The sequence below is a fragment of the Grus americana genome, chromosome Z (genome assembly GCF_028858705.1).
Source record: "Grus americana isolate bGruAme1 chromosome Z, bGruAme1.mat, whole genome shotgun sequence".
NCBI classification, from domain to species: domain Eukaryota; kingdom Metazoa; phylum Chordata; class Aves; order Gruiformes; family Gruidae; genus Grus; species Grus americana.
This window is the reverse complement of record NC_072891.1, coordinates 29,781,265-29,805,195: the sequence shown is the minus strand read 5'-3', so window position 1 is coordinate 29,805,195 and position 23,931 is coordinate 29,781,265. Positions and strand designations below refer to the sequence as shown.

Sequence of the window (23,931 nt, the reverse complement as noted above, 5' to 3'; positions counted from 1 at the left end):
AGTCATGGGAGTCTGGACAGCTGGGAGGAATAGATCGACAGGGACCTGATGAAATTCAGCAAGGACAAATCATGAATCCTGCTTCTAAAAAGGCAGAGTCCTGCCATGATGTAGGCTGGGGACAGGGGGGCTGAGGAGCAGCTCTGCAGAGACAGCCCAGGGCCCTGGTGGGCAGTGAGCTGTGCACGGGCCAGATGTGTGCTCTGGAATCAGAGAAGGCCAACAGCATCCTGGGCTGTATGAATAAGAGCATGGCCCAGAGAGTGAGGGAAGTGGTTATTCTCCTCTGCTCAGCACTTGTGAAATGACTTTCAGATACTGTGTCCCATTTGGGGATCCCCAGTATGGGAAAGACATCAATAAACTGGAGTGAGTTCAGCCTAGGATCACCAGGACAGGTGGGGGCTGGTACACAGGCCCTATAAGGAGAGGCTGGTGAACTGGTTTTGTTCAGCCTGGAGAAGGATGACTTTTGTGGGACCTAAGAGCAGCCGCCTATACCTACAGAGAGACTGTCAAGAAGATGGAGCCAGGGTACTTCATAGCTATCAATGGTGGGAGGACAAGAGGCAATGATAATAATTTGAAACAAGGAAGTTGTTCAGTGTCCAGCTGGATAAAGCCATGAGCAACCTTGTCTTATCTCATAGCTGACCCTGCTTGGGTCAGGATGTTGGACTAGACACCTCCAATGGTGACTTCCCATCTGAATTATTTTATAATGCTGTGGCCCTGTGAAGAGACCTTTGCTGGAAATTCCTCATGCTACCAAGACTGTTGAGCCTGCCTGCACTGTTGCAGTCTTGCGGTTACCATGATTAACAGCAAGGTGGTGTATGAAAAACCATGATGTTGCCTCAAATTATTTACTTTTTTATTTTCTTCTAAACCAAGAAATTACCCAACTGGTGAAACTGCACTGTTTTTTTCTTTCCTGGTCATTTTCTGAGCTATCCTACTGATTCTGCCTGAGAGGATGGAGGTAGTATTAAAGTACTTGGGAGGTGAAGAAGAGGCTGTGCAAGCAACCAGTAGCTTCTGATATGTACCTAAAGCTGCTGTTTCTCTATTATTCAGACAATTCAGAGTGCTGAAACCCCAATTTGAATTTCCGTCAATACAGTTTTGTACTGCATGTTGTGGTTATATTCGCCTCTGGTTTGCATCTTTGTCAATGAGCATAGGCACAGTGTCTTTTGAACCAGCTAACCTCATTGTAATAGGCCTAAAAAGGCTAATGATTATGTCCCATGTGTACTGCTGAGTTAAAGGAGGGTCTTTTCCCTGTGTTCATAGGATTATTGCCTTTCCTGTAAAAGACCACAGGTCTTGCTAGTCATTAGTGATGACATTACTGATGCTCACCTCAGTAAGTATCTGCAGAAGGATGTGAGGAGAGTACCATTTTTATTGCTGGAAAACTCACAGGTTTTGTATGCAGCAGTGACTGTGCAGTACTCAAGGCTAGAACAGAAAATGTCCCGGTTTGAGGGTGGGGAGATGCGAAAGCTCTGAGTGTTGGTTGTTCTTTGCTCAAGCTTTGTTGTTTTTCCCCATAGCATGCATGCATTACAGACCTTTCTGACATCTCACCGTTGCACTAAACATGGAGTTTTTGCCAAATCCTTAGTGGGGCAAAGTCCAGTACTGAAATTCATTTGTGTCATTTTGTGCTCAGGTGTGTCTTATATTGATATTCCTTTTCCAGGGACAGGCTTGCTTTAAACAAACTGAGTCTGTTTGTTTGTTTCTGTTCTTTCCATGCATTAAAAAGACTGTCCTCTTACGTGCCTTATTCAGGAAGCCAGTAGCAAGGCAGGCTGTTAATACAGCATACCACAGCAACACCTGTTTTTCTGGATGTATATACCAAAAACCCTGCCTTTTCTTGTGGAGCTTAGGCCATGCATGAACAGGACAGACACAGACTGTCTAATAACAGTGAGCTGCAGCCATAAAAAAGTGGACAGTACCTTTCCTAGAACAAGGCATAATCTTTCTGCTGTTGAGCCATGGCAGAATTCAGAGGCTAAAATAAGCTTGGAATCTTTAAAGGAATTACATTTGTTATGTAAAAGTTCACTGAAAATGCTAGAAGTCATCATACCTGATCACCATCCATTCTCTTTGTCCTTTAATTTACTGACAAGGAGGAGTTAACTTACTCTACACACATATGAATGCTGAAATAGTAATGAAAAGTGATTCTTGTGTCTCTGCCAGGAAGGGCATGAATAACCTTAGGGATTATTGCAGTACATCTGGAGAGCGTGGCCACATGCTTCCCAGATGGTTGGACTTTTCTTCATCAGTACTATGAACTCTGCAATCAAACCTCAGATTTTGTGTGGAACTACAGTACATATGTGTGCAATTTGTCACTGGAACAGGCTTCCCAGGGCAGTGGTCATGGCACCATGCCTGTCAGAGTTCAGGGAGCGTCTGGACGACGCTCTTACTCATATGGTTTAGTTTTAGGTAGTCCTGTGAGGAGCAGGGAGTTGGGCTTGATGATCCTTATGGGTCCCTTCCAACTTGAGATATTCTATGATTATAATTTCACCTCACAGGGACTCTGAGCACTGTGCCAGCTGGTTTTATTACGTGAAAGACAAAATTCTGTTGGGGTATGTTGCTGCCAAAGCACATCTCTCCCTCATTGTATACACATAGAAACGCTTGTGTTTGCTAGTTGTCTTTAGCAAAACAGCTTTTGTCTCTCGCTTTATCCTTACTTATAGTGCAGCCATATCTAGATACTGTATATGTCAACAGCTGCTTTTAGTCATTCTATTAGAGCTTGTATGAAGGGGACAATGAAGTTTTCAGAAGGCAGGGAGACACAGGCACGCTGTCCTGAAGGTTACGCTGCCTTTGGGACTTAACTCTTGAAACATTTACAAAAGACAGTGCGAAGTTTTGCATTTTGGATTTGAATCTTGAACTGATGACTAAAGCAACATGAGAACAGCATTTGGTGTGAAACATCATGATGAGTACACCTGTCAGCATCCCACACACTGAAGAAAACAAACCCATAATAAGAGAGAGTTATACAGACTGCATCTTGTGCAAAGCTTTCCAATACATTTGTAACCAAGAGAAACAGTTGAAAACAAGATTAGTTACTGTAATACTTTTTTGTTAGAAGTTTTCTAACTTGTAGGTTTGGGTTCCTGGAAGTACACAGTTCAAAAGCAGTATTGGCATTTTCATGAACTTGCATATTATACATGGGGGTGTGTGTTATACTAAAGAGAAGAAGAGCCATTTCCCATATATATAGCTTGTGACTATAATGCATAAATAGTTTTTTACCCCAGGCTGGGAGACCAGTGATAATTTTCATGTTTTCATCGCTTATATCAGTTATATCACTCATTTGAGTTTCTGAGAAGAAGTGTGGGCTTTGTTGTCGATGAAAGTAATTAGGGTTTTGCTGTCCAAGTAGCATTTATTACCACTAAAACAACATCATGCCAAAATATTACAGTGTGGACTAAGCCATAGGCTGTAAATTTCCTTTAAGAATTGTTCTTTTTTCTTTATTTCATTCGGTAGTATGGATCTCAGCTATGGTATGTAGGACTACAGCACCATGGGAACCTGTGCTCTGTCTGTGTGTGCTCTAGAAGGTATTTATTTCCATCTCTAACTACCAAAGTTCAGCAGTATCTTCCTGGTACTCCAGTATGTCCTTCTAGTGAAATGTCATAAACATTACTAATCATTATAGGTAGTCTAGGTTAAAAGACATCCATAATCACTGTAATTCATATTGTTTAAGGGATTTTCAGTGGCCTGACTGTTGTTTGCTCCTTGTTTCCATTTTCTTCAAATTTTTCACATTTCCTTTCAACTTTTACTGTGTACTTCCTATCTAGGAAGAGTGAGAGAGCAACTCCACACTTTGCTTATTTTCCACCACCAAAAACCACAATACTGTGGCAAAATTTGCTTCCCCCTCTGCCCAAGACTGACAGAACCCTATCTATGGTAGACTCCCAGGTGGCACGCTAAGGGTGCCACTCCCTGTCTCTTTTTCTACAGTAATTCTTATTGTTCCTCTGATGGGTAGTGTGCTAGAGAGCGTCCTTACTTAATGTCAGTGTGCAGGTGTTACAGGTGGTTTGACCAGCCTGCAGAATCTTTCTGTGATTCCAGTGAGGAATAATATACATACAGCAAATTCTTCCATACACATAGTGCTGGGTTGTGTTAGGAAATTAGCTCAGTCATAGAGCTATTTACAAATTGGAGAATTAAGTTCTTTAGCAGCTGCTCCTGACTGGCTGATCACTCACTGTTGGGGTAGTCTGCTGGATTCTTTTACCTCTGCAATCATCCATTGTCATATTTTTCTCAGTATCTTTCTTCCCATGTGAAGAGTGATTTCTTAGGGAAGACTGGGCATGATGCTATCATAAGGATATCAACAGCATTGGTTGTCAGCCCTTGTGCACTGGCCCACACCAGGTCTCGGTTCTTGTGTCTTCCCAAATCAAGAGCTAATTCTACACCCCTCCTAGTTACCTGAATGTTGCTTAGATAGTTCTTCAGGAACACAATAAATTGTGGTCTAAAATCATATGAGTCCATATGTTCTCAGGAGGCCTACTGTGAGCTGATAGATTTGTACGATTACTTCCTCTAGTTCAAATGAATCAGCTCCCCATCAGGTACACCTAATGCTCCCTTAGCTTCTTTTTGTCAATTCTCTGTACAAACATGGTTTGTTTTTCTATTCGTCCCATCATTTAGAAACGCTTAAGAGGCCTGATTCATGCTTGCCTTTGCCAATTCTAGGATCTTACTGACACTGTTACCAGTCTGTGAGCTTGCGTGCTCCTCATTCAGTTTAAGTCTGACTTTGCTCCTTTCCAGAAATTGTTTTTGTGGTTGGTACCGCTCAGGCAGCATAATTAGAGAGTGAATTTAAGTTCTTGTAACTCACTGGAATGAAGTATTGGTAGAATGTCCTGCTGAGTTTACTGTAACAATGTTTAACAGCAGCTTAAACTAACCCATCAGACCCTTCCTTTTCTATCTTTACAGCCCCCATCAAATGCAGGATGAATCAAGCTCCACATGTCATATGTTTTCAGAACACTTTCTTTTTGGTACCAGATAGGTCAGTTCTTTGTTTCACTGGAAAGAGTTGTGGAAATCCTGGCAATATCTTTTTGGAAATTCTTCAAGTGGATCATTCAGCGCATTAAAAGTTTGTTACTAATGAATGGGTGAGAGCCTTGGCAACACTTCAGCATGCCTAAGAATATTCCCATACCTGAGATAAAATGGGCAAGGAGTCTACTGAGTTGCTCCTGTGCCTCTTGCTCATGCCCTAATTTAAGGAGAGCTATTTTACATGCTCCTTATTTAACCAGCTATCTTTTGGATCTTTTAAACATCACCCTGTGACTTGGGAGACTGCAGGAAAGTCACTGTGAGTTGAATCCATATGGGCAGAGGCCCAGAGGAGAAAAATAACTTCTTAACATTCAGTAACTGTTTATTCTAGAAGGTTTTCTTCCCCCATGTGGATCCAACAAACTGGCCTTCCTCCCGTGAGCTTTGGAGTCTGTCTCAGCTACAATTCATTTGCTAATGATGACTGATACCCAGTCGGCCTAATCTGTTTGATGGACCTTGAGTAGAAGGTTAAATAAAGTCACATAAAGGACAGAATTTTTCTATTGGTACTTCTGGTTAAAGACAATGGAGGGGTCTGCACGGGCTAGGCAGGAGCAACATGTACAATTTATAGTCTCAGCACAAACAGCTAGCTTTAGTTACACTAAGGAATTGTTGAGCTTCTTTACAGAGTGTGTCCCCAGCATCCTGTTTTTCTTTATAGATGTACACAATGAAGAGAAATGAGAAGCAATGGAATGAATGCATCCATTTTTGCACATTGAAATTACTTCTTCCCTCCCTTTAAAACAATAAACCTTCCAACTTATCTGTATTTACACAGACCTGTCCACCTTGGCGTCATTTTTTTTTCTCTTCATAAGGAGCAGTATTTCTTTCTGTAAGGTACTGGATTTGTTAGTAGATTTCTTGGAAACAAGTCTTACAGTACACATTGCTAGACTTGCTTTAAAATAGGTGCTTATTACTCAATAAAGCAAAATAGTTGACTTTTGCCTCTTGGCATCAGTTCAGCAAAATACTTAAGCACTCTTAAGTTCTGCACTCATGAGAACCCCAGGAGATTTGAATGCAAATATGAAAGTCTTTGTAATAGTTTATTTTTAAAAATGAATGTAGAATATAGAAAAAAAGAAAATTTGCACAAAAGTACTAGTTTTTCCATGACTTCAATGCTTTATATTTTCCCCCATTTTATTATGTGCTATCCTCATTACTTTTTGGCACTGAGCCCTTTTATAAAACACTTGTTGTCCTGTAAAGGAGAAATTGAAGTTGTGCTGTGACTGAGTCAGCATCCTCTAGCACAAACTTCCTAGGTTACTTCTCTTTGTAAATCTCAGTGTGGGTGGCATGCTGGAGCAGGGCTGAAAAGACATAAGAAGACATGGAAATGGAAGGAGTAGGAGGAACACAGCTCGGAAGACTGGGTGGCATGTCCACAGACAGTACTGTAGTTTGAAATAGCGTAAAGCTTGTGAATATTCTGGATGCTGCTCCAGCGAAGGAAAATACAGTGCAGTAATTCAGCAAAACCTGAATCATGCCTAATTCACACAGTGCAGTATTTTTCATGGAAGCCTGGATAAGCCCATATGTCTACATGGTACAATACAGAGCAGCGCAGAGATACCATCTAGAGTCCCACTGCCTGTGTGTTTGTGCTAGCACAGCACCAAACCCAGCCTGTGAAGGACACCAACCAACAGCGGCACAGTGCCGCGCTGATGGCACCAGGATGCTTCCTGCTTAACAGATAGCTTCTTCGCCATGAGGTTACAGATCCCTGAACCATGCTCAGCTGCACAATAAAGAGTATGGTTTACTGTCATTGGCACCTTCAGAGCTGCCTAAGATTGGTGAGTGTCCAGCAGGACATAAGAACTTAAATTACTCTAGTCCTCTCCTCCCACAAAAATTTGGGCTATGAATTTTGTGGAGCTGCGTCTGATCAATGCTCCAGACTTATTCCTGGTCTCCTTTCCTGTTTCTTCTCATACTATCATGTCTGTGTTCTCCCTCACACACAGCAGAAAAGGACACTAATATAAATCATAGCATCATAGAATGGTTTGGGTTGGAAGGGATCTTAAAGACCATCTAGTTCCAACCCCCCTGCCATGGGCAGGGACACCCTCCACTACACCAGGTTGCCCAAAGCCCCATCCAACCTGATCTTAAACACTTCCGGGGACGGGGCATCCACAAAAATAAATACTGTACTTGGAATAAACTTTTGCTCTTAGCAAACTCAGTCCAGATACAAACATTCAGGTTGACAGTCTGGGTTATTTTTAAACACAGTGGATTAATTCTGACGTGTATCATTCAATGGGAAAGAAAGAAAAGACAAGTGGTGGCAATGTGAGGATTTCAAATGGGTAAAATTATTAATGTTTGGAAACAGAATTTTACACTCAACTAATTCCTAGTAAAAAGTAACTGAGAATAATTTCTAGCAGTTAGATGTGAATTCATGTAAGGCCTGGTTCCACTGCCTGTAATAAGTGCAGAAATACTTCTTCAGGAATTAAAGGTTTCTCATTATGATTCAATTAATTTTTCTTTCTAACAAAGAAGATTTTTTTTCTCTTGACCTATAATGTATTTATTACAGGAGAATTCCAATGGTAAAAGCAATTTGAAGAAAGTACTTCTTAGTAGCTCTACTCATAGCAAACACCACTAAGTCAGTATTTATTCAATTTAATTTTGTTATTGTTGTGCAAAAGTCTAGTATCTAGCAGTTGTGTCCATTTCTGATGCTTTTCTGAACATCTGCTCCATGCTAAAATCTGTTAAAGTGCTGAGATTTTTTTAAAAGCTGACAGAAGGGATTTTGGGTTTTTTTTTTTTTTCTTTCTTTTTTTCTGGAGACTGCAAAGAATCGTGTGTTTTGTAGTCTGAGCTGCAGTGCTTTCACGCTGACAGCACTGTTCATGCCATGATAGTCTGGCTGAGCAGAAACAGATGTTGTAGGCTCATTGGCCAGTTTCCTGTCTGAAGGAGAGGTTTCTGATAAAGTCCAGTTTTTCGTGGTGGGATTTCTTTAATGCTGTATTACCTTGAAAAGAAAGTAAGTTCTTAGTTTTCATATGCACAAACTTCAATTAAATTGAATTAAGCACTGAGCTCTTCAGAAAACTTTTTTCTCCAATGGAATCTCATTGCTAGGACACTCTGTTATCATCCAGACTTCAGAGAGGAACTTATAAGCCAAAGCTGTACTCAAGGCCTTAAAACCTGAGGCTGTGTTTGAGGTCTCCTCCCATGCAAGTTCTCAGAAAAAGATTCTTTAATGCCTCATAGTGCCCACAAATTGGAGATGGTAACAGTCTCACCATGATAATACGTATGTAACTTGCATGCTATTGATAGTTTTAACATTGACAGTAATTTCATATCTTGATCATTATGACAATAACCTACTTGCAAATACAGGGTGAAATATTCCAGTTTTGCATGCCATCTGCCTTGTCTATTTGTTAAAGGTGCATTTACTATCCCCACTCAGCAGTGAATTCTGCGTCAGTGGCAGTTCACTCCAGAGCAGATTAGGGAGACTGGGCTCAAGTACAGTGTCCATAAAAAGTATCCTTACATCTCCTGCCCACAGTGGACAGGATTATCACATTAGTTTTGAAGGCAAAGCCAGACTCAGCAAGGACCCATGCTGGCTATTTTTACTTTGACCACTTACTCCCTGAAGAGCAGGGAAGAGGCCGAGGCATTCTGCAGCCCTTTCTCAGAGGTTTGAAGCAGAGCTGTGCTGCAGCTCTTGGCCCGCGTACAAATGCATTTCAGTTGTGCAGCGCTCCCGTCTGTGTAGCTGGCCGTGAAGTTAGGCACAGGAACTGACTTTTGCCCCCTGGGACTGAATCAGAAAGTTGCCTGTTGGGATTGGGACACAAGCTAGTTTACCGTTATTTTGTAAAGTGTCTCAAGTACTTTAAAAAGTGCTGCCTTTTTGGTATGTTGCACCAGGTGCTTGTAACATTTGGCTGAGATAATATGGAGTCTGTGTGCGGGAAAATGGAATAGTATGGAATGTTGAGCTGTGCGTTCACACCAAGGCCTATAGGTGGCAACAAGAGTGTAAATAACTGCAGGGCCCCACTGCGCGTGTGTTTGGGAGCCTGAGTTACCTGCTGAGCGTTTTAACTACGCTTGTGATAGTGCAAGCCTTTTCAAGTCTGCTCCTGCAGGAGACAGAAAAACTCGAATGAACTTGAAGGGCCCAAAGGGAGATCCTAAGTTTTTAATTTATTTGTTTTAGGAATTTGAAGCCAAGGGGCTGACCTTCCAAACAATAGTTCACGTCCTTGGGGTATAGTGGTGATTGTACTGAACATGAACGTGTTCCATGTAGCTCAAATAAGTTTCTAGTATGTATGGTTGCTGTGTGTTACCAGGCATGAGTGAGGTAGGTTGTGTTTATAGGACTTTGCCTTTCTGCTGGGATAATTTTTAGTTTTTGCCGTTGAAAGATTTCAAACACGGGGAAAGGCCAATGTGAGACTGAGAGGCAGGAGACAATATTGGAACAGATAAGTTGGCACCGCAGATACGTTACATGAGTACCAGGAGGCTCCATTGATAGAAAGGGAATTCAGATTGTCCTGAATAGAATTTTAACAAGAAGATGATTTCTGCAGCTATTAGCAATCTATAACCGTCCTCAGAGCTATGGTCAACCAAAAAAATCCACCTGAAGTTACCAGTTTTCAAGACAGAAACTACCCCTAAACACCAGACTTTGGTTCAGTGTACCTTTAGTCCACCTGCAGAAGCATTTTAGAGTTAAAACTTTGCAGGGGTGAGGAGGAAGCAAAACCAAAATAGCCAAATGTTTTTAGAACCTTTGTAGCTATAGTGTCTTCAGATGGTTTCTGTTTATTGATTTCTGTTTCTAGGATCTTTCTCTGTGAGATGTAGCATACTAGAAAGCAGAAAGAAAAGAAATGTCTACTTTTTTTTTTCTGCCCTGTGCTCCTGACAGCCTCTCTGCCAGCCATGGCAGTTTACATCTTATCTTCGTGAAATGTCCTGGTTATCTGTGTTGTGTGCGAGGGCTTAGCATTCCACTGCTTTTTGCTTAATAAATTAAAGACTGGGAAGAAGTAACACTGTAATACTTGACCATATAAGGGGGGGGTGACTGTTGTTTTAGTTCTGCTCCTTGCACAATATGCAGTCGAAGCCTTTTAAGGGAAGGCGGTGCAGGCAGAGTGAAAACATCCAGAAGCAGAACATCCATTTCGCATTATAGTGGGTGCCAGTGCTGGTGCTGTCATTGCTACTGCTGTGAATTTCTCACAGGCTGCTGGAGATGCATAGCTAAAATAAGGAGAGACTTAAAGAAGAGACTGAAGAAAAACGTTAAAACCATTTAGTTCACAGTTCCTGCATCTTCAGAAACAGTAAGAATGAAGAGGGGAACTGACCAAAGGTGAGCTGAATTAAACTTCCAAAGTTGAGAAACAAAACAGCAAACAGGTCTTCAGCACCACCAAGAAGAGACCACAGAAAGAACAAGTGGAAGCAACAGGCAGTGAGAACGGGATTGGGATTTGGTGCCTAAAAAGGCAATGAATACTGTGTCTAAATTTTCAATAAAGTTTAAAAAAAAAATTTCTTTGCAAAAGAAATTTGAATGTTGGAGAGGGAATGAGATAACTAATGCAAATGATTGGATGGAAAAGAAACTGTGGCAGCATCATAAGAGCTCAATCCTGGATGTCATCTTAGTACTCCAAAAGGCTGAACCCAGGAAATTTTAGGTCTGGTTGTGAGTACACTTAAGCAAGTCCATCAAGGCAAAGACCATACTATATAGTTAGAGAATAACAAAAGCAGGATCTCTAATAAAGGGATGGAAACATCGATATATGCAGTCAGTTGTTTTGATCTCAGAAGTGTGCAAAGTGTTAAAAATTTTTTAACCATCTCAGAAGTAGAATAGCAAATAAAACACATTTGTATGCCAAGGTTAGACTGTGTGAAGACCTTTATTTTCAGCTTGTCATGGTTTAGCCCCAGCCAGCAGCTGCGCACCACACAGCCGCTTGCTCACTCCCCTCCTTCCCCCTCCCCTTTCCCACCGGTGGGATGGAGAAGAGGGTTGAAAGAATGAAAGTGATAAAACTCATATTTTCTTGATAAATCAGATGCAGATCCTTACTTGAGATATTTTTTCATTCTTTGTATGAAGAAAGACTGCAGAAGTGGGAAGAAAAACTGGTTTCTTAGTTTCAGTCAAACCATAGTCTTTAAAATAAAATATGCTTCAGACCTTAAATTAGGCTTTTATCAGCTGGAGATTAGATAGCACAGCCTTCTTCAGTAGCTAAGTAGACATTTAGAAGACCCTGTGTGAAACCTTTTTTCTTCTATAGCCAGTAACTCTGAAAGAAACCATTACAGGGGTAATGTCTTGTGAAATGCTGCTACCGCTCACTGTCCTTCAGTGACCCACATGTCTGTCCCACAAATTCCTTCAATTCCTGTTTGTTAGGGCCCAAGCCCTTCCGCAGCATCAGACTCGTTGCTCTCTAAATTACAGCACTTTGTCTACCTCAGTGCTGGCTGCAAAAAGAGGAGTAGGATTGAAAAAAAAAAAGTGTCCATGAAACGCCAGTCTGTGTTTTGAAGCCTGCTCAGCCAAGTGTCTGTGAACATTTTTCACACGTGCAGCTGATATCTGTAGGTGGTGGAAGACAAGAGAGACAAGGACATGCAATAGTGGCTTCTTTAACAGTTCTTTCATTAATATCTCTTTCTTCCTCCAAATTCAGACTCCAGAATGTATGTGACACTGCAGTTTACCTTAGCCAGCATTTCACCTACAATGCAAAACTCTAGGCAGTCATTTACAACTGTTCGTGAGACCTGTCAAAGAAAGCCCTTCCCCCAGTGTTGTGACCTTTATCTTTGTGGTGAACAGGCGTCATGACTTCGGCAGGATAATTTTGTTTGATTGACTGATCTATTCTCAGGAGTTATAAAGGTTTCACTGGGCACAAGAAAGTCAGCTTGCTGCAGGCCATTTGTTGTATCTGAATGTTGTGTATTCATCAGGATGTTTTTGGCATTGTAGTGAATAGGTTGGAGCAAACTTCCCTCTTACTTTTGTTAAAGTAAGTCAGGGTAATTCTGTTGAAGTCAGTTGTGTTTTCCTAGTGCAAAACCACAGTGACTGGGAGATACCCTCAAGGACCACTTTGCTTTATTAGCCCATCTGTGAAAAATAGTCTGTTGTCTCCACTGTGTGGAAAACTGCAAGAAAGGTCTCACAAGGATATTCCTCTAACCCTTTTTAATAAAAGATTTTTTTTTTCTAATGGAAATTTATCTTTTTACACAGTTTAAGCATGATAATATTTTTACTGTAATTCCAAGGAAAATCATTTGGGCTATCGAGAGTCCTGTACACTCTGTTTTCCTAGTTAGGTGGCACGCATACGGCTATGAAGTACAAGGAAGAAGATCTGATGTGCAGCTGTACAATAAGTAGTCCAGTTGCCTCGTGCAGAAGACGTAAGTTTTCCACATTAGTCTGTTAAGGCTTTCAGGAGCAATTTTAGAATTAACTTGGGTTTTTTGTGGTTTTGGGGTTTTTTGAGGGTTAGTTGTTTGTTTTGTTTTTTTTTTTTTTTTCCTGGCAGGAAATTTTAAAAAATCCTGATCTTCATTATTAAGATTATTATTATGTTCATTATTACCTTTATTATGAACTGGCCAGCTCATGCTTTGGTGAGATATATTGTAGACTTCAAGAATGGGCTTAACAGTTCTGTATTGGTACTAAACTCCCCAATAATTCTGTTTTCTAGTGATGAAATAACTCAAACTGCTTCTCATGGTTGCATTGTATGTGTTCTCCTTATGTTTCAATAAAAAGTGGGTGAACAGCATAGGTGGTGTGGAACTAACTCTTCAAAATAAAAGTTAGAGTAAAGTTGTACAGTACGAGGGTAAATTTAACTATATAACCTTACAATAATTTATATTCTTATTTTAACTCACTTTATTATCTCCCCATTTAAAAACAGCTGTTCCCACTTTTTTTAAATTCACAAAACATAGTTTTAAATAATGTGTGTAATTGTAAAAAGTACAGTCCACTCTTCTTTGATTTATTTTTTCCTCCTTTATTAGCATTTCAGCATACAGGGAACATAAATACCCTTAGCTCTGATATGGGCAGAATAACTAAGGTGATTGCCCTTCAGTTTAGGTCCAAGTGTAAATACCCCGTTTCCTAGTCTAGCAAGAGCTAATTAGTGCTACACACAGAAGAAACTCTATTGTGTAATCTCATTGATGTAGTGAGCACTTACGCTGAAAGAAGGCAAGCAAGAATACTGTCTGAAGTCAGCCCCATTAAATGTCTGAGGTGACAAGAACCAGAATATCCATGGTTTATGGTATTCCTTCTACATAGTTCATACTCATGGAACATATAAACACAGGTGTATCAGCTGTGTGGTTAGACATAAATAGAATGCCTTTACTTCATATAGACTAGGAAAATGAACCTATTCAAATGGCGTATTTTTTTCCAGTTTTTACTTTGAATTGCTCTGGAAGTGTATTCCATCCATCAAGGTGGGCATTTTGACAGCTAACACCTTCACCCAGAGAACTCGGAGACTGAGGTATTGCCCTTACAGGAGCACTACTGCATCAGTATCTTGATGATGATGCATTATACATATATATAAGGACATATAAAATTTACTGTGATGAGTGAGACCTGTGCAAGATGTACACTCTTTGCAGCACTGGTTCCAAAACTCACTTTCTGAGAGAAGTAGTATCCTGTCTGACCAAGAGATCTCCAATAGACAACAAAACCACTTGACTTTCCATTTCTAACTCCCCAAATTTAGGCACTCAGTGCAAACATACAGTAAGAAGAGAAACTTAAAAAGCTGCATATATATAGACTTGTTTGAACTGTCAAGTTCCAGAAACCTTCATCCTACACATTTATTTGCCTAGCAGAATAAAATATTTCCTTAGTATCTTTCAAGCTTGTCATGAAGTCATATGCTGCATTAGGTAGTGCTGGAAATCTTATGTGGTACATTGAAACAATTTCCAAATTTTGGTCTACAAGGGATGCTACTCTTTTGTCTCAGCTGACACTTTTTTTAAAAAAAATGTGGGTACTTGGTGTACCAGTGACTGAAAGCTCTCATTTTGTCTACAAGAAAGCAGACTGGTAAATGTAAAGTGAAAAAAAAGTTTTGGTAAATGAAGGTTTGTTTTTTTTTTTCTTTACTGAAGTCATACCAGTTTTATTTCCAGAAGGATGCAGATGTAGGAGCATTAAAAATCCCTCCTCCTTCGTGCAGTTAATCTCTGTTTTCCCTGGCTTTGAAGATCTAGTAATTTCTCAGTTACAGAATATTAGTTTCGTTACTCTGAGGGTATTTTCCTGTAGTTTGCATTGTTATTTGTTTGATCTGATGCAGCACATTATTTCTCTGAGTCTGCAGCTTTGAGAATTTTTTGCATATTCCTGTGGGAACCCCTCATGTTTCCTGGGGTGGCCATTCACCTTAAATATCTATAGGTTGCATAAAGGCACATTCTGCATTTATTGAGACTTCCAGTGATGATTCTTTATTTCAGTAAAATGGTAATAAAAAACCCAGTATTCTTAATTTTCAGTTGCTTCTACTTATTTACTCTGTTAAAGTCTTAAGAGTCAAGAATAAAAAAATACTACAAGGAACAATCTGTCATATTTCACTATAAACTTTGTATGTATATGTCTATATGTATGTTATGTTTGTTTGTTTGTTTGAAGGGCTTAGTTTAAAGTAACCCCAATGCCAACAGAATCAACATCTGTATTTTCAGTGCTAGCCAAATGCATAGAAACCTTTGAAACCTGTTACAGCCCCTGGAAGCCTTTGGTGCTGGTCAAGATAGCTCCAGCCAAGGCCGTTTCTCCCCAGGCTAGAGGAATACAGAATAGTGAAAGGGAAAGGATTTCCTTCTCCAAAACCAGTACCAGGATATGGGAACATTTCTGCAAGCAGAGATATTCCTGCTGTATTGTTAGGCTACCTCAAGAGAACTGTTTTTGCTCTTCCAGCATGTTAGCCATTGTTTTCTGGGTGATTGTTTTCTACTTTTTGGCAGCGCAGTCCTGTTCCCTGCCTGCAGTTACTGTCACACAGAGATTAAATCCTTTTATGTTCTTGATTTTTTGCAGAGCCAGCCAGAAACCTGTTCAGCTCTGCACTGTATAACCTCCCTTATGCAGCAGCATTTCTATGGGCCAATAATATAACTAGTGCTGTATAAACACAAGAAGGTATACACTTGCCTCTACCTCTAAACTAGAGACATGAAAACCAAGTTTAGGATTAAACATTTTGATAATATTTTTTTCTCCAGGTACCTCTTTAACTCTTTTCAAATAAGGATCAGCAATTCTTACTCTATATCATTTAAAAAACCACTCTTTTTAGACGTAATATATAAATACAAAAGTGAACACCTAAGCTGAATAGGAGGGGACTTAGATTGCAATGGGTACTTACTACATTAAAAAAAAAGTGGATTTGGAGACTTAACACCAGTGCTGATGAACAATTTAAAGATTTCAGAGAGAATACTTAACTGCTGAGCTGTCATTTAGGTACCTTTATATATCAGGTTTTGAAAGGTCAGTATTTGCATCTTTGGACAGTTCATCCCATCTACCTTACATGCCTACTTTAAGACAGAGTGATGGACTGTCTGAAAACAGGTGTCTCCCTGTTGATCAGAGAGGTGACTGCTTTCACCTTGACAAGAAACTTCTAGGTGGATTGTGTTAAGTACACTGAATCCCGCTTTGATTGATCTGCTTTGCCTGGGCTTGACGGCAGTTAAAATTATGTAAATCGTCTCACATGAAGTACTTTTCTGTGGGGGTGGAATTCAGGAAATGTTTATTAGGTGTGATTGTTGCAGCAATCCCAGGGAGATCGTAAGGTCCTTTTTAGTCAGTCAGATTGCTTGACTATATCTCAAGTCTTATTTTTCATATTATGAAAGTTGGCTCTGAAAATCCTAGGCACACAATGAAAACAAGCAAATATATTTAGAAACAAGAAGAATGGTAATATTCATCCTGCATAAATCCCAGCTTGGTACTGGGTTCCTTAGAGGATTTGTTTCTTTCTTGTTTCTGTTTTTTTTAGTCCAAGAAAGGATTTTTTCATTATACTTTATGACAGGAAAAATTACCAGTTAACCTGGGGAAGGGAAAGCACATCCAGCTTATATGGTGGTTTGAAAATGCTGGCAGGTCAGCCAGCTAGTGGGAGTATTTCATCTAGGTCCATCAGAGGAGACAGAGAAAATAAGCTCAGACTCAGGTTGAGACTGAGAAAGCTTTTTTAGAGGAGATGTTGCATCATGGAAACATTCCTGTATTGTCTTGGCTTTGAACACATGAACAGAAGTAAAAGTGTCTTTCAAGCATATCGGTGTTGGCAACTTGTGTTTTGTAAAGGAAGGTACTTCAACATGATGCTTTAACTTTTGTTAAAACATTAGTACAAGAAAACTCTGTATCTCTAGATATAACTATTTCTTGCTCCATAACAAGAGAAAGATACTGGTAAAGCGTATTGAGCTGAGGTTCCACATTTTCCAAAGTACTATACTTAGTGTATAAACGTATCTGTGTTCTGGTTGAAGTCAGGTTCTGAGACACGTATTAGTTTTGAACGGTCCTGTTGATCTGTTCTGTGTTGGTTTGTTTGTTTTTTACTTATAGCCCAGCTGTCAGGAGATGATGTAGCAAGGTCTAGAATATTCCTCAACTGATCTCATGCCATATGTAAAAAAACCACTGTCATAATAGTGTGATGTGATGTTTTATTGTGTCTTTTCCAGAGTGGCAAAAGTAATGAAGGTTCCTGTGTATGAGACACCAACAGGATGGAGATATTTTTCCAACCTCATGGACTCTGGACGTTGCTCACTTTGTGGAGAGGAAAGCTTTGGCACTGGTAAGTAATACGTAATGAAAAGTTTCCACAGACTTTTAATGAGAACTTTTAATTTTCCTGGGTGCCTCAAGTCAAAGCCAAAAGAATTAGCAAATTAACTCTGTCTTGTGCTGGAACAGAGAACTGTCAGTTGTTCACATCTTGAGGATCTTCTTGCGACTCTGGTGTCCGGTACCTTGAGGTATGAAAAATGTGGAAGATGGACATTCATAAGCCAGAGGCAATCTTATCACTGCCCAGACAGCTTTCAGAGGTGCCTGACACTCTTTTCTTACTTGAACATGATGCAGAAAGGTCTCACTGCTTCCACTGTAACAGTCTTTTCACAGACCGCAACAACATTTGGAGGGATTTTGCCTGTATGCAAAACCACGTGCTTTTTCCTAATGTGATTCAGTGCACAAAGTATGAGGATTGGTATGTCTAATGGTATGTCTAATCAAACCTGTTGCAGGCATCTCTTTTTGGAACATCACAATTACTCAAATGTTGGATAAAATCATCCTTAGAAGAAATTCAGTTACATGTCAGCATCTGTGTTTTCCCTAAGTATTTCTCCCTTATCTGTCCCAAGAACTAGTCAAACAATAGAGTGCAGAATGAAAGACAAATTTGAATCCTCATTAATTCAGTACTGATGGGAAGCATTAGAGCAAACAATTAAAATATGTAGTCTGTAAATCTTCACAAATGTGGTTTTGGTTTATGAGAAAAATGGGATAAATTTCACACTGTTTCTTTTTTTCTTTCCTGGATTCTGGCACAGAAATTGTTTCTTCTTTTTATTTATTAGTAGGGTTATGTTACAAGTGGTTTTGAATGAGCACATATCAGAACAATTTAAGCATTTGCCTGGTTAATAAGTTATTCTGTATTTTGATGTGAGTTCCATGGAGTTTTTTATTTTATTATTTATCTATATATTATATATATCTATAATATTAATTAATTAATTGCCTACAGCTTTTCATAGAAAATAATTTACCATGCGGTGACACTTGGTTACGAATTTCATTTTGCTTTGATTGAGTTAAGTCTAGTATTAAGTTTGTGGTTTGAGGTCAATTAGAGCAGAATGTTGCTTTTTAAAAAACGAAGATACCTTTAAGCCATAGACATGCCACTTTATACGTTAGCCTGTCATTAATGTATCTTTTGAACAGGTATTTTCAAAGGGTGTTCTGCAAAGTCATTGATTGAGTTCTGTCTTGGAGGGAGGGGCAGGAAGCTCTTGTACCTTTCAGAAAGTGCTGACATTTGTTGTGGTATGTTGTTAGACTGCGTCTCCATTTGCCCATGAGATGTGTGGACTGGGGAGTTTTCAACTCTCACTGCTTTTTGATGCTTTTTCACCAGGCCAGTTCTGTACCCCTTCCCTCTAAATATTGAAGTTCCTTCTGCTCATCCAAACCCAGATATTTCCATGAAACTTGGGTGGGTCTTGAGATATCAGTATGACCAAATTAGTACCCACATTATTTGGAAAAAAATTCTGCCTTCATCATCATGCTGAAGAAAGGGAAGTGTGGGTTTTGATGGGAAGGAGCTTGCAGGAGTTTGATGGTGAGTTCCCATAGACAGTACATCTGTGTACCTTAGCCCACAGAGCGCAGCATCTCCTACTGCATGTGTTTTTATCTGTAGAGGTATGTAAAGCAAGCAGGGTGGCCTCTATGTGCCATATGCCATGACAAAGCACTGACTCAGGTCTATTTCTCCTTGGGAAGTAAGGCTCTTAGACCATCTTCATCAGGTGATGTTGACTATGACTCTTGCAGATGCTTTCTGTCTCAGGGAGAAAGGAAGAATCTTTGCTTAGTAGAAACCTTGTCTCCTTTGAGGAGACTCGTCATTAACATTTTATGGTGCAGTTATAAAAAAGCCAAACATAAAATTTCCCTGGTGCATTAAAAAGGCATGTTCAGATCTTGCTAACCAGGCTGTCCCAAGCATTGGTGGACTTCACCTTGCAGATCAGTTATATAGGAATTAAGGTAACTGATTTCAGGGCTTGATCTACTGAAATACCGAGAGCCTAACTTTATTACCCTGAGTATCAGATGGCTGTTGAAGCTGGAGAGGAAGAACAGGTGTCTGATAGAGGTCGAGGAAGGACCTCTGGATTATGTCTGTTCTAGGTAGGCAAGAAAATTTTTCTAACTTCTTTCTGTTCTTACACTTGGCTTTTTTCCTTCACTTGTATCCTTCTGTAGGGCCCTAAAACAATTGCATTTTGTACTATGGCCTCTGTCTGTATTTTGCAGCTCCTGTCTCCTGACTTCAGGCCAGTCTCTGCATTCCTAGCACTCTCTGTGTTCCTGTCTTAATCTGGTTCTCCTATCCTATGATTAATTCTTCAGATTCCTGATAAATTCTGTCTCCTGTGAATTCTAAGGGTGCTTGAACAACATATTGTTGGCCAGCATGGAGATCTGCTCTACAGCAATATATAAGATGTGCTTCCTGCTACGTTCTGGTCAGATGAGCTTTGTTGTGCCTGCAGCACTTCAGTGCAGAAAGCCTTCTGACCTCCCATTTAAGCCAATGCCATCTAAAGGCTAATCTGAACTTCAAGATTCAATCCCACGGGCATGCAGACAACTTGAGCACTGGGTTTAAATTCCTCGGTGTGTGTGTAGTTGCTGTGTAAATGAATCGTGACAGTGCCTACAGGGAAATTATGCAATGACTGTGATGCCTAAAGTTTGTATTTCTCCCTGCCTCAGTTTCCTTATCATCTTTCAATTCAATGCAGCTGTCTGAAAATACCTCGTATGCCAGGAAGTTTATTTGTAAAACACAGTCTGGTCTGTAGATGACCAATACTTTAGCGATGTGAGCTGTTTTTAGCAATAAATATTTACCTTATTGCAAATCTTTTAGTAGTGTCCTAAGCTGCCTGATCCTCACAAGTTTCTGCCAGTATTGGGCATTTGAATCAATTTTACAGCTTTCCCCTCAATCATATCTATTTAGGGAACTGAAACTTGGCACTCCTTTAGCTTTCACCACGGAATATTTAAAGAAATGTACTGTATGGCTGATCAGAGTGGGAAGCTTGCTGCTCTGTGCAACAGAAAGAGTTTTTACAGATCCACGTTCTATCATCAAACTAACTGAACAGCACTGGAGACCATTGCTTGGTACTCAGGTAATCCAGCCCAGCTGGAATTTCCAAATAATACAGAGCCTTGGTTTTATAACATAAGGGATTTTGCTCTGGCAAGTAAATAAAAGCAAAATTTCTGCTATAAAAGGACAAAAGATTTTGAAAACATCCCATAGGGCTGTGTTTCCCAGACTTGTTTTCTGGCAGCTGATCTTGGAGCTCAACCAATGCTTTAAAAACTTCTTCCATTTTTGTAGCAGTGTGGGGAGCTTGTCAGATGAGGTTAGTAGCTTTCTGGTTCTATGACTAATGCCCAGGACACAGTTCAGAGAAGGGCGTCAGCAGCAGCAATTAGTTTCCAAATTTCATCAGCAAACTATTAATCAGGATTAGGAGAGCTGTGTGGCTGATTTATCTTTTTGCAGTTTAAGCCACTTCAGTAATTGCTACATCTTTCATAAATTTGCATGCTTCATCTCCAAATTTCAGATGCCATTAACACTAGCCGCCTTGTCCTGCATGATTTTGTGGAGAAGAACTAGTGGAGAATATAAAGATGTGCTGAAATGAGTGAAAGCCTTAAAAGAGCTGTTTGGTGGTATCTGTTACAGTAACACAAATCTAAAATAATCTTATTAACTTGAATAAAGGAACAGATGAGACTGCCTTGAACATCCATTTGCCTAAAATATCGTCAAGTTGCAGATTACTGGGTGATGAATTTGTAAGACTCAAGGTGTGTGCAAACAAAACGATTTACTGAGTTTTGTATATTCACTGCAGTCAGATTTTTGATTTAAAATCACATTTACAGAATGCAATACACTAGACAGGATAACTAATTTAGAGAATAGCAATTACATTTTCTTCATGCATATGACCCTCAGGGCTCACTGTCTTGGAATTGGAAATCTTCTCAGATACAGAATAAATCAGATATGTAAAAGACAGCCTGCAAGCTTAACAGATTTACAGTATCAGAAAATCATCGTATGAACATTTTCGCATGATTTTACTCTGTTTCTAAGGCTACTAGCTTTCAAGACTTTACTTCAGTTTAAGCCTGTTTAAGCTGAGTACTTCTTTATGAATGGGAACATGCTCTGAGTTTTTCCCAGATGGTTTACTCTGAGTCAGGCCATAGCGATTGACTGTTGCAGTAATAAAAAATAACTTTTGCTACTGTTTTATGGAGAAATATGTGACAAATTAACTTAAAAAAAATCTGTTGAAGCAGTTGCCGTTATTATAATTTCCCTTACTGATGGCAAATTAAATATAATGGGATAATCAAGAAAATATTTGTTGACTCTTCTGTTGCATCCTTCTGCTTCAGGTCCTTAAACAGAGGCCAGAATTCATTAACGCCTTGGATGTTGCAATTAAAAGTATTACTGAGAATTATCCCAAGATTGCTGAGGGCCCTCAGCAAGCCAGTAGGAGTATTAGTATTGCAGTCTCAACAACAGATAGTTGCGAGGCACCTTTTACCGGATCCCTTTGCACAGGGCAGCTCTGCCTCTGCAGATCCACAGCAGCAGGTCGATTCTGGAACAGTTGGGTTGTTTCCAGCTTTTCCATCCAGAATTTTTCCTCTGGATTACTTTCCTCCAATGCTTTCTCTTTCCAGAGAAGCAACAATCTGTATGTCCTCCTGAAGGACACATAAGGACAGAGCACATGCCAAAGCTGCTAAATGGATCAGAAGAATGATACGTGTCTACAATCATCGCTCTTCATAGAGATTTATGAGCGTAAATGACGCCAGAACAAGGCTCAGAGCACAACAGAGACCTTTCAAAAAATTCTTTTGTCCGTGTTTCACTGGACCGTTTTGGTTCAATGAAACATACTCAAAGTGTTTGTTAAATCAAAACGCATCTCTTCTTTGGTGTTCAGTTCAGACCATTGCACAGCTCTCATGATGTATAGACCATTTTGCTGAATGAATGCTGTGCCCTTCACGGTACTATTTGATGGCTTGCAGTCTGCAGAGTGTTACACAACAGGAGAATGAATGATTGTTTACATTGGAACAAATTGCTGAGGTGTTTAGCTCAATACCATGTCTCCACTTCTTGCTGGTGTCTGTTGAGACACTTAAGCAGTTTAAGTTGCTGGTAGTATCAGCAACAGAGATGGCTTTTTAGGTGAAATTGAATTTTTCAGTGCTAAGTGTAAATGGCTGAAAGGAGAGGCAGACAGGTTAAGAAGGAAAGGAGGAGCCATGGTGGTGTGAGCTTGCTGTTACCAGGGCCCTGCCCATGCCCCAGGGCTCGCCCGCCCTGCCGTGATGGGCACCGGGGAGCCTCCCCCTGCCCCTGGTCCCTAAGGAGCCCCCAGCCACCATGGTGACCTGACAACTGTTGCTGCTGCTGCCAGAGGGACGATGGACGCTGGTGGGAAGTGACAGCTCTATTCTAGGTGTCTCGTTTGGTGGCAGTGGCAGAAACCGACGCCGGCACTGTTACCTGGGAACAGACTCTTGACTACAATAACAGTGACTGTGACCATGCCATCTGCTTTGCCTACGAGCAAAGCTGACTTTATTATTCATAGGCCTTATTGCTGGTGTTTCTGTGGAAGGCATCCTTCAGCTGATCTAGTGTGTTATCACAAGAAGGGAGTAGAAAAGGTGAGGACCTGAATGTCCGAAGGGCTGATTTCCAGTGGAGGGACATTTGTTTTCCTTTCTTATCTGAAGCTATTTGCAAAGCTGTGAGAGCTCATAAATAACCTTGCCCTTTTTTTCCGATTAGTCGTCACTCTGTGCCTTGACAGCACCCGGGACTCTGGAGCGGGGAACAGAGCGAGCTGTTGCTCTTCCTACAGCAGCTCCTCGAGGACCAGCCTGCAGCTCTGGGCACTGTGGTAGGAGACTGCCCTTGTTGCAGAGAGCTCACAGATCACAGATCAAGCCTGGTAAAAAGTGTCGGGGGGGGTGTATTCTTACTATCATGACAGCTACTTTGCAAATGCAAAACAATATTACTGTCTGTCTCAGCTCTTAAATCTAGCTACAGTATTTTACGTCCTTGTTTTCTGCATTACCTAGCTCATAGACACAAACCTCATCTTCATAGAAGTCTTTTTCCTCTTCACAAATCTTCAGTAATTATTCCTGTACAACTCGGATTTTGTGCTGAAATAGTAATTTGCATTTACTTAACTCTGTGGTAGCTAACTTGCTTAATGTTGTATTCAGGGTGTTGGAGGTCTACACTCCCAGGGTTGAAAGTAACACAAGAGGTGTTACTGGCAGGCCATGCTGTGGCCATGGGCTCTTAGCAAACGTGTATGAGTAGCATCTGCTACTGTGACTGTTGCTGTCTCCCAAGAAGAGGGACTGCAAGTCTGAGGCGGCAGCAGTAACTGGAAGATGGACGTCAAGACTGAACTCTAGGAATCACGGTGGCTCTCGGCATGTCTTGCTGTTTTCCTTATATGTCTTTAATTTTCTGTTGACAGTTTTTCACAGGATTAACAGCTTCAGTGCATCAATTTATGTAATGGGAACGATGTCCTCTGCCGGTAGCAAAACATAGCCATCTTGACAGATGACTGTGTAGACCTTGCAGGCTGTTATGTAAAATCACAGCACTGCAAAGCAGTCTTGCTGCCACAGGATTTTTGTGTTTGAGGATGGAG

At 40.4% G+C, this 23,931-nt stretch overlaps 1 protein-coding gene across 1 annotated transcript in view; it reads left to right on the top strand.

Annotated features, from left to right (window-relative positions):
- Positions 1–23,931, top strand: part of PGM5 (phosphoglucomutase 5) — an 80,069-nt gene that overhangs the window by 30,612 nt on the left and 25,526 nt on the right. Inside the window, exon 7 of the mRNA XM_054810655.1 lies at positions 17,059–17,174. Within this exon, the coding sequence (XP_054666630.1) occupies positions 17,059–17,174 (116 nt within the window). The remainder of the gene's footprint in view (positions 1–17,058; positions 17,175–23,931) is intronic.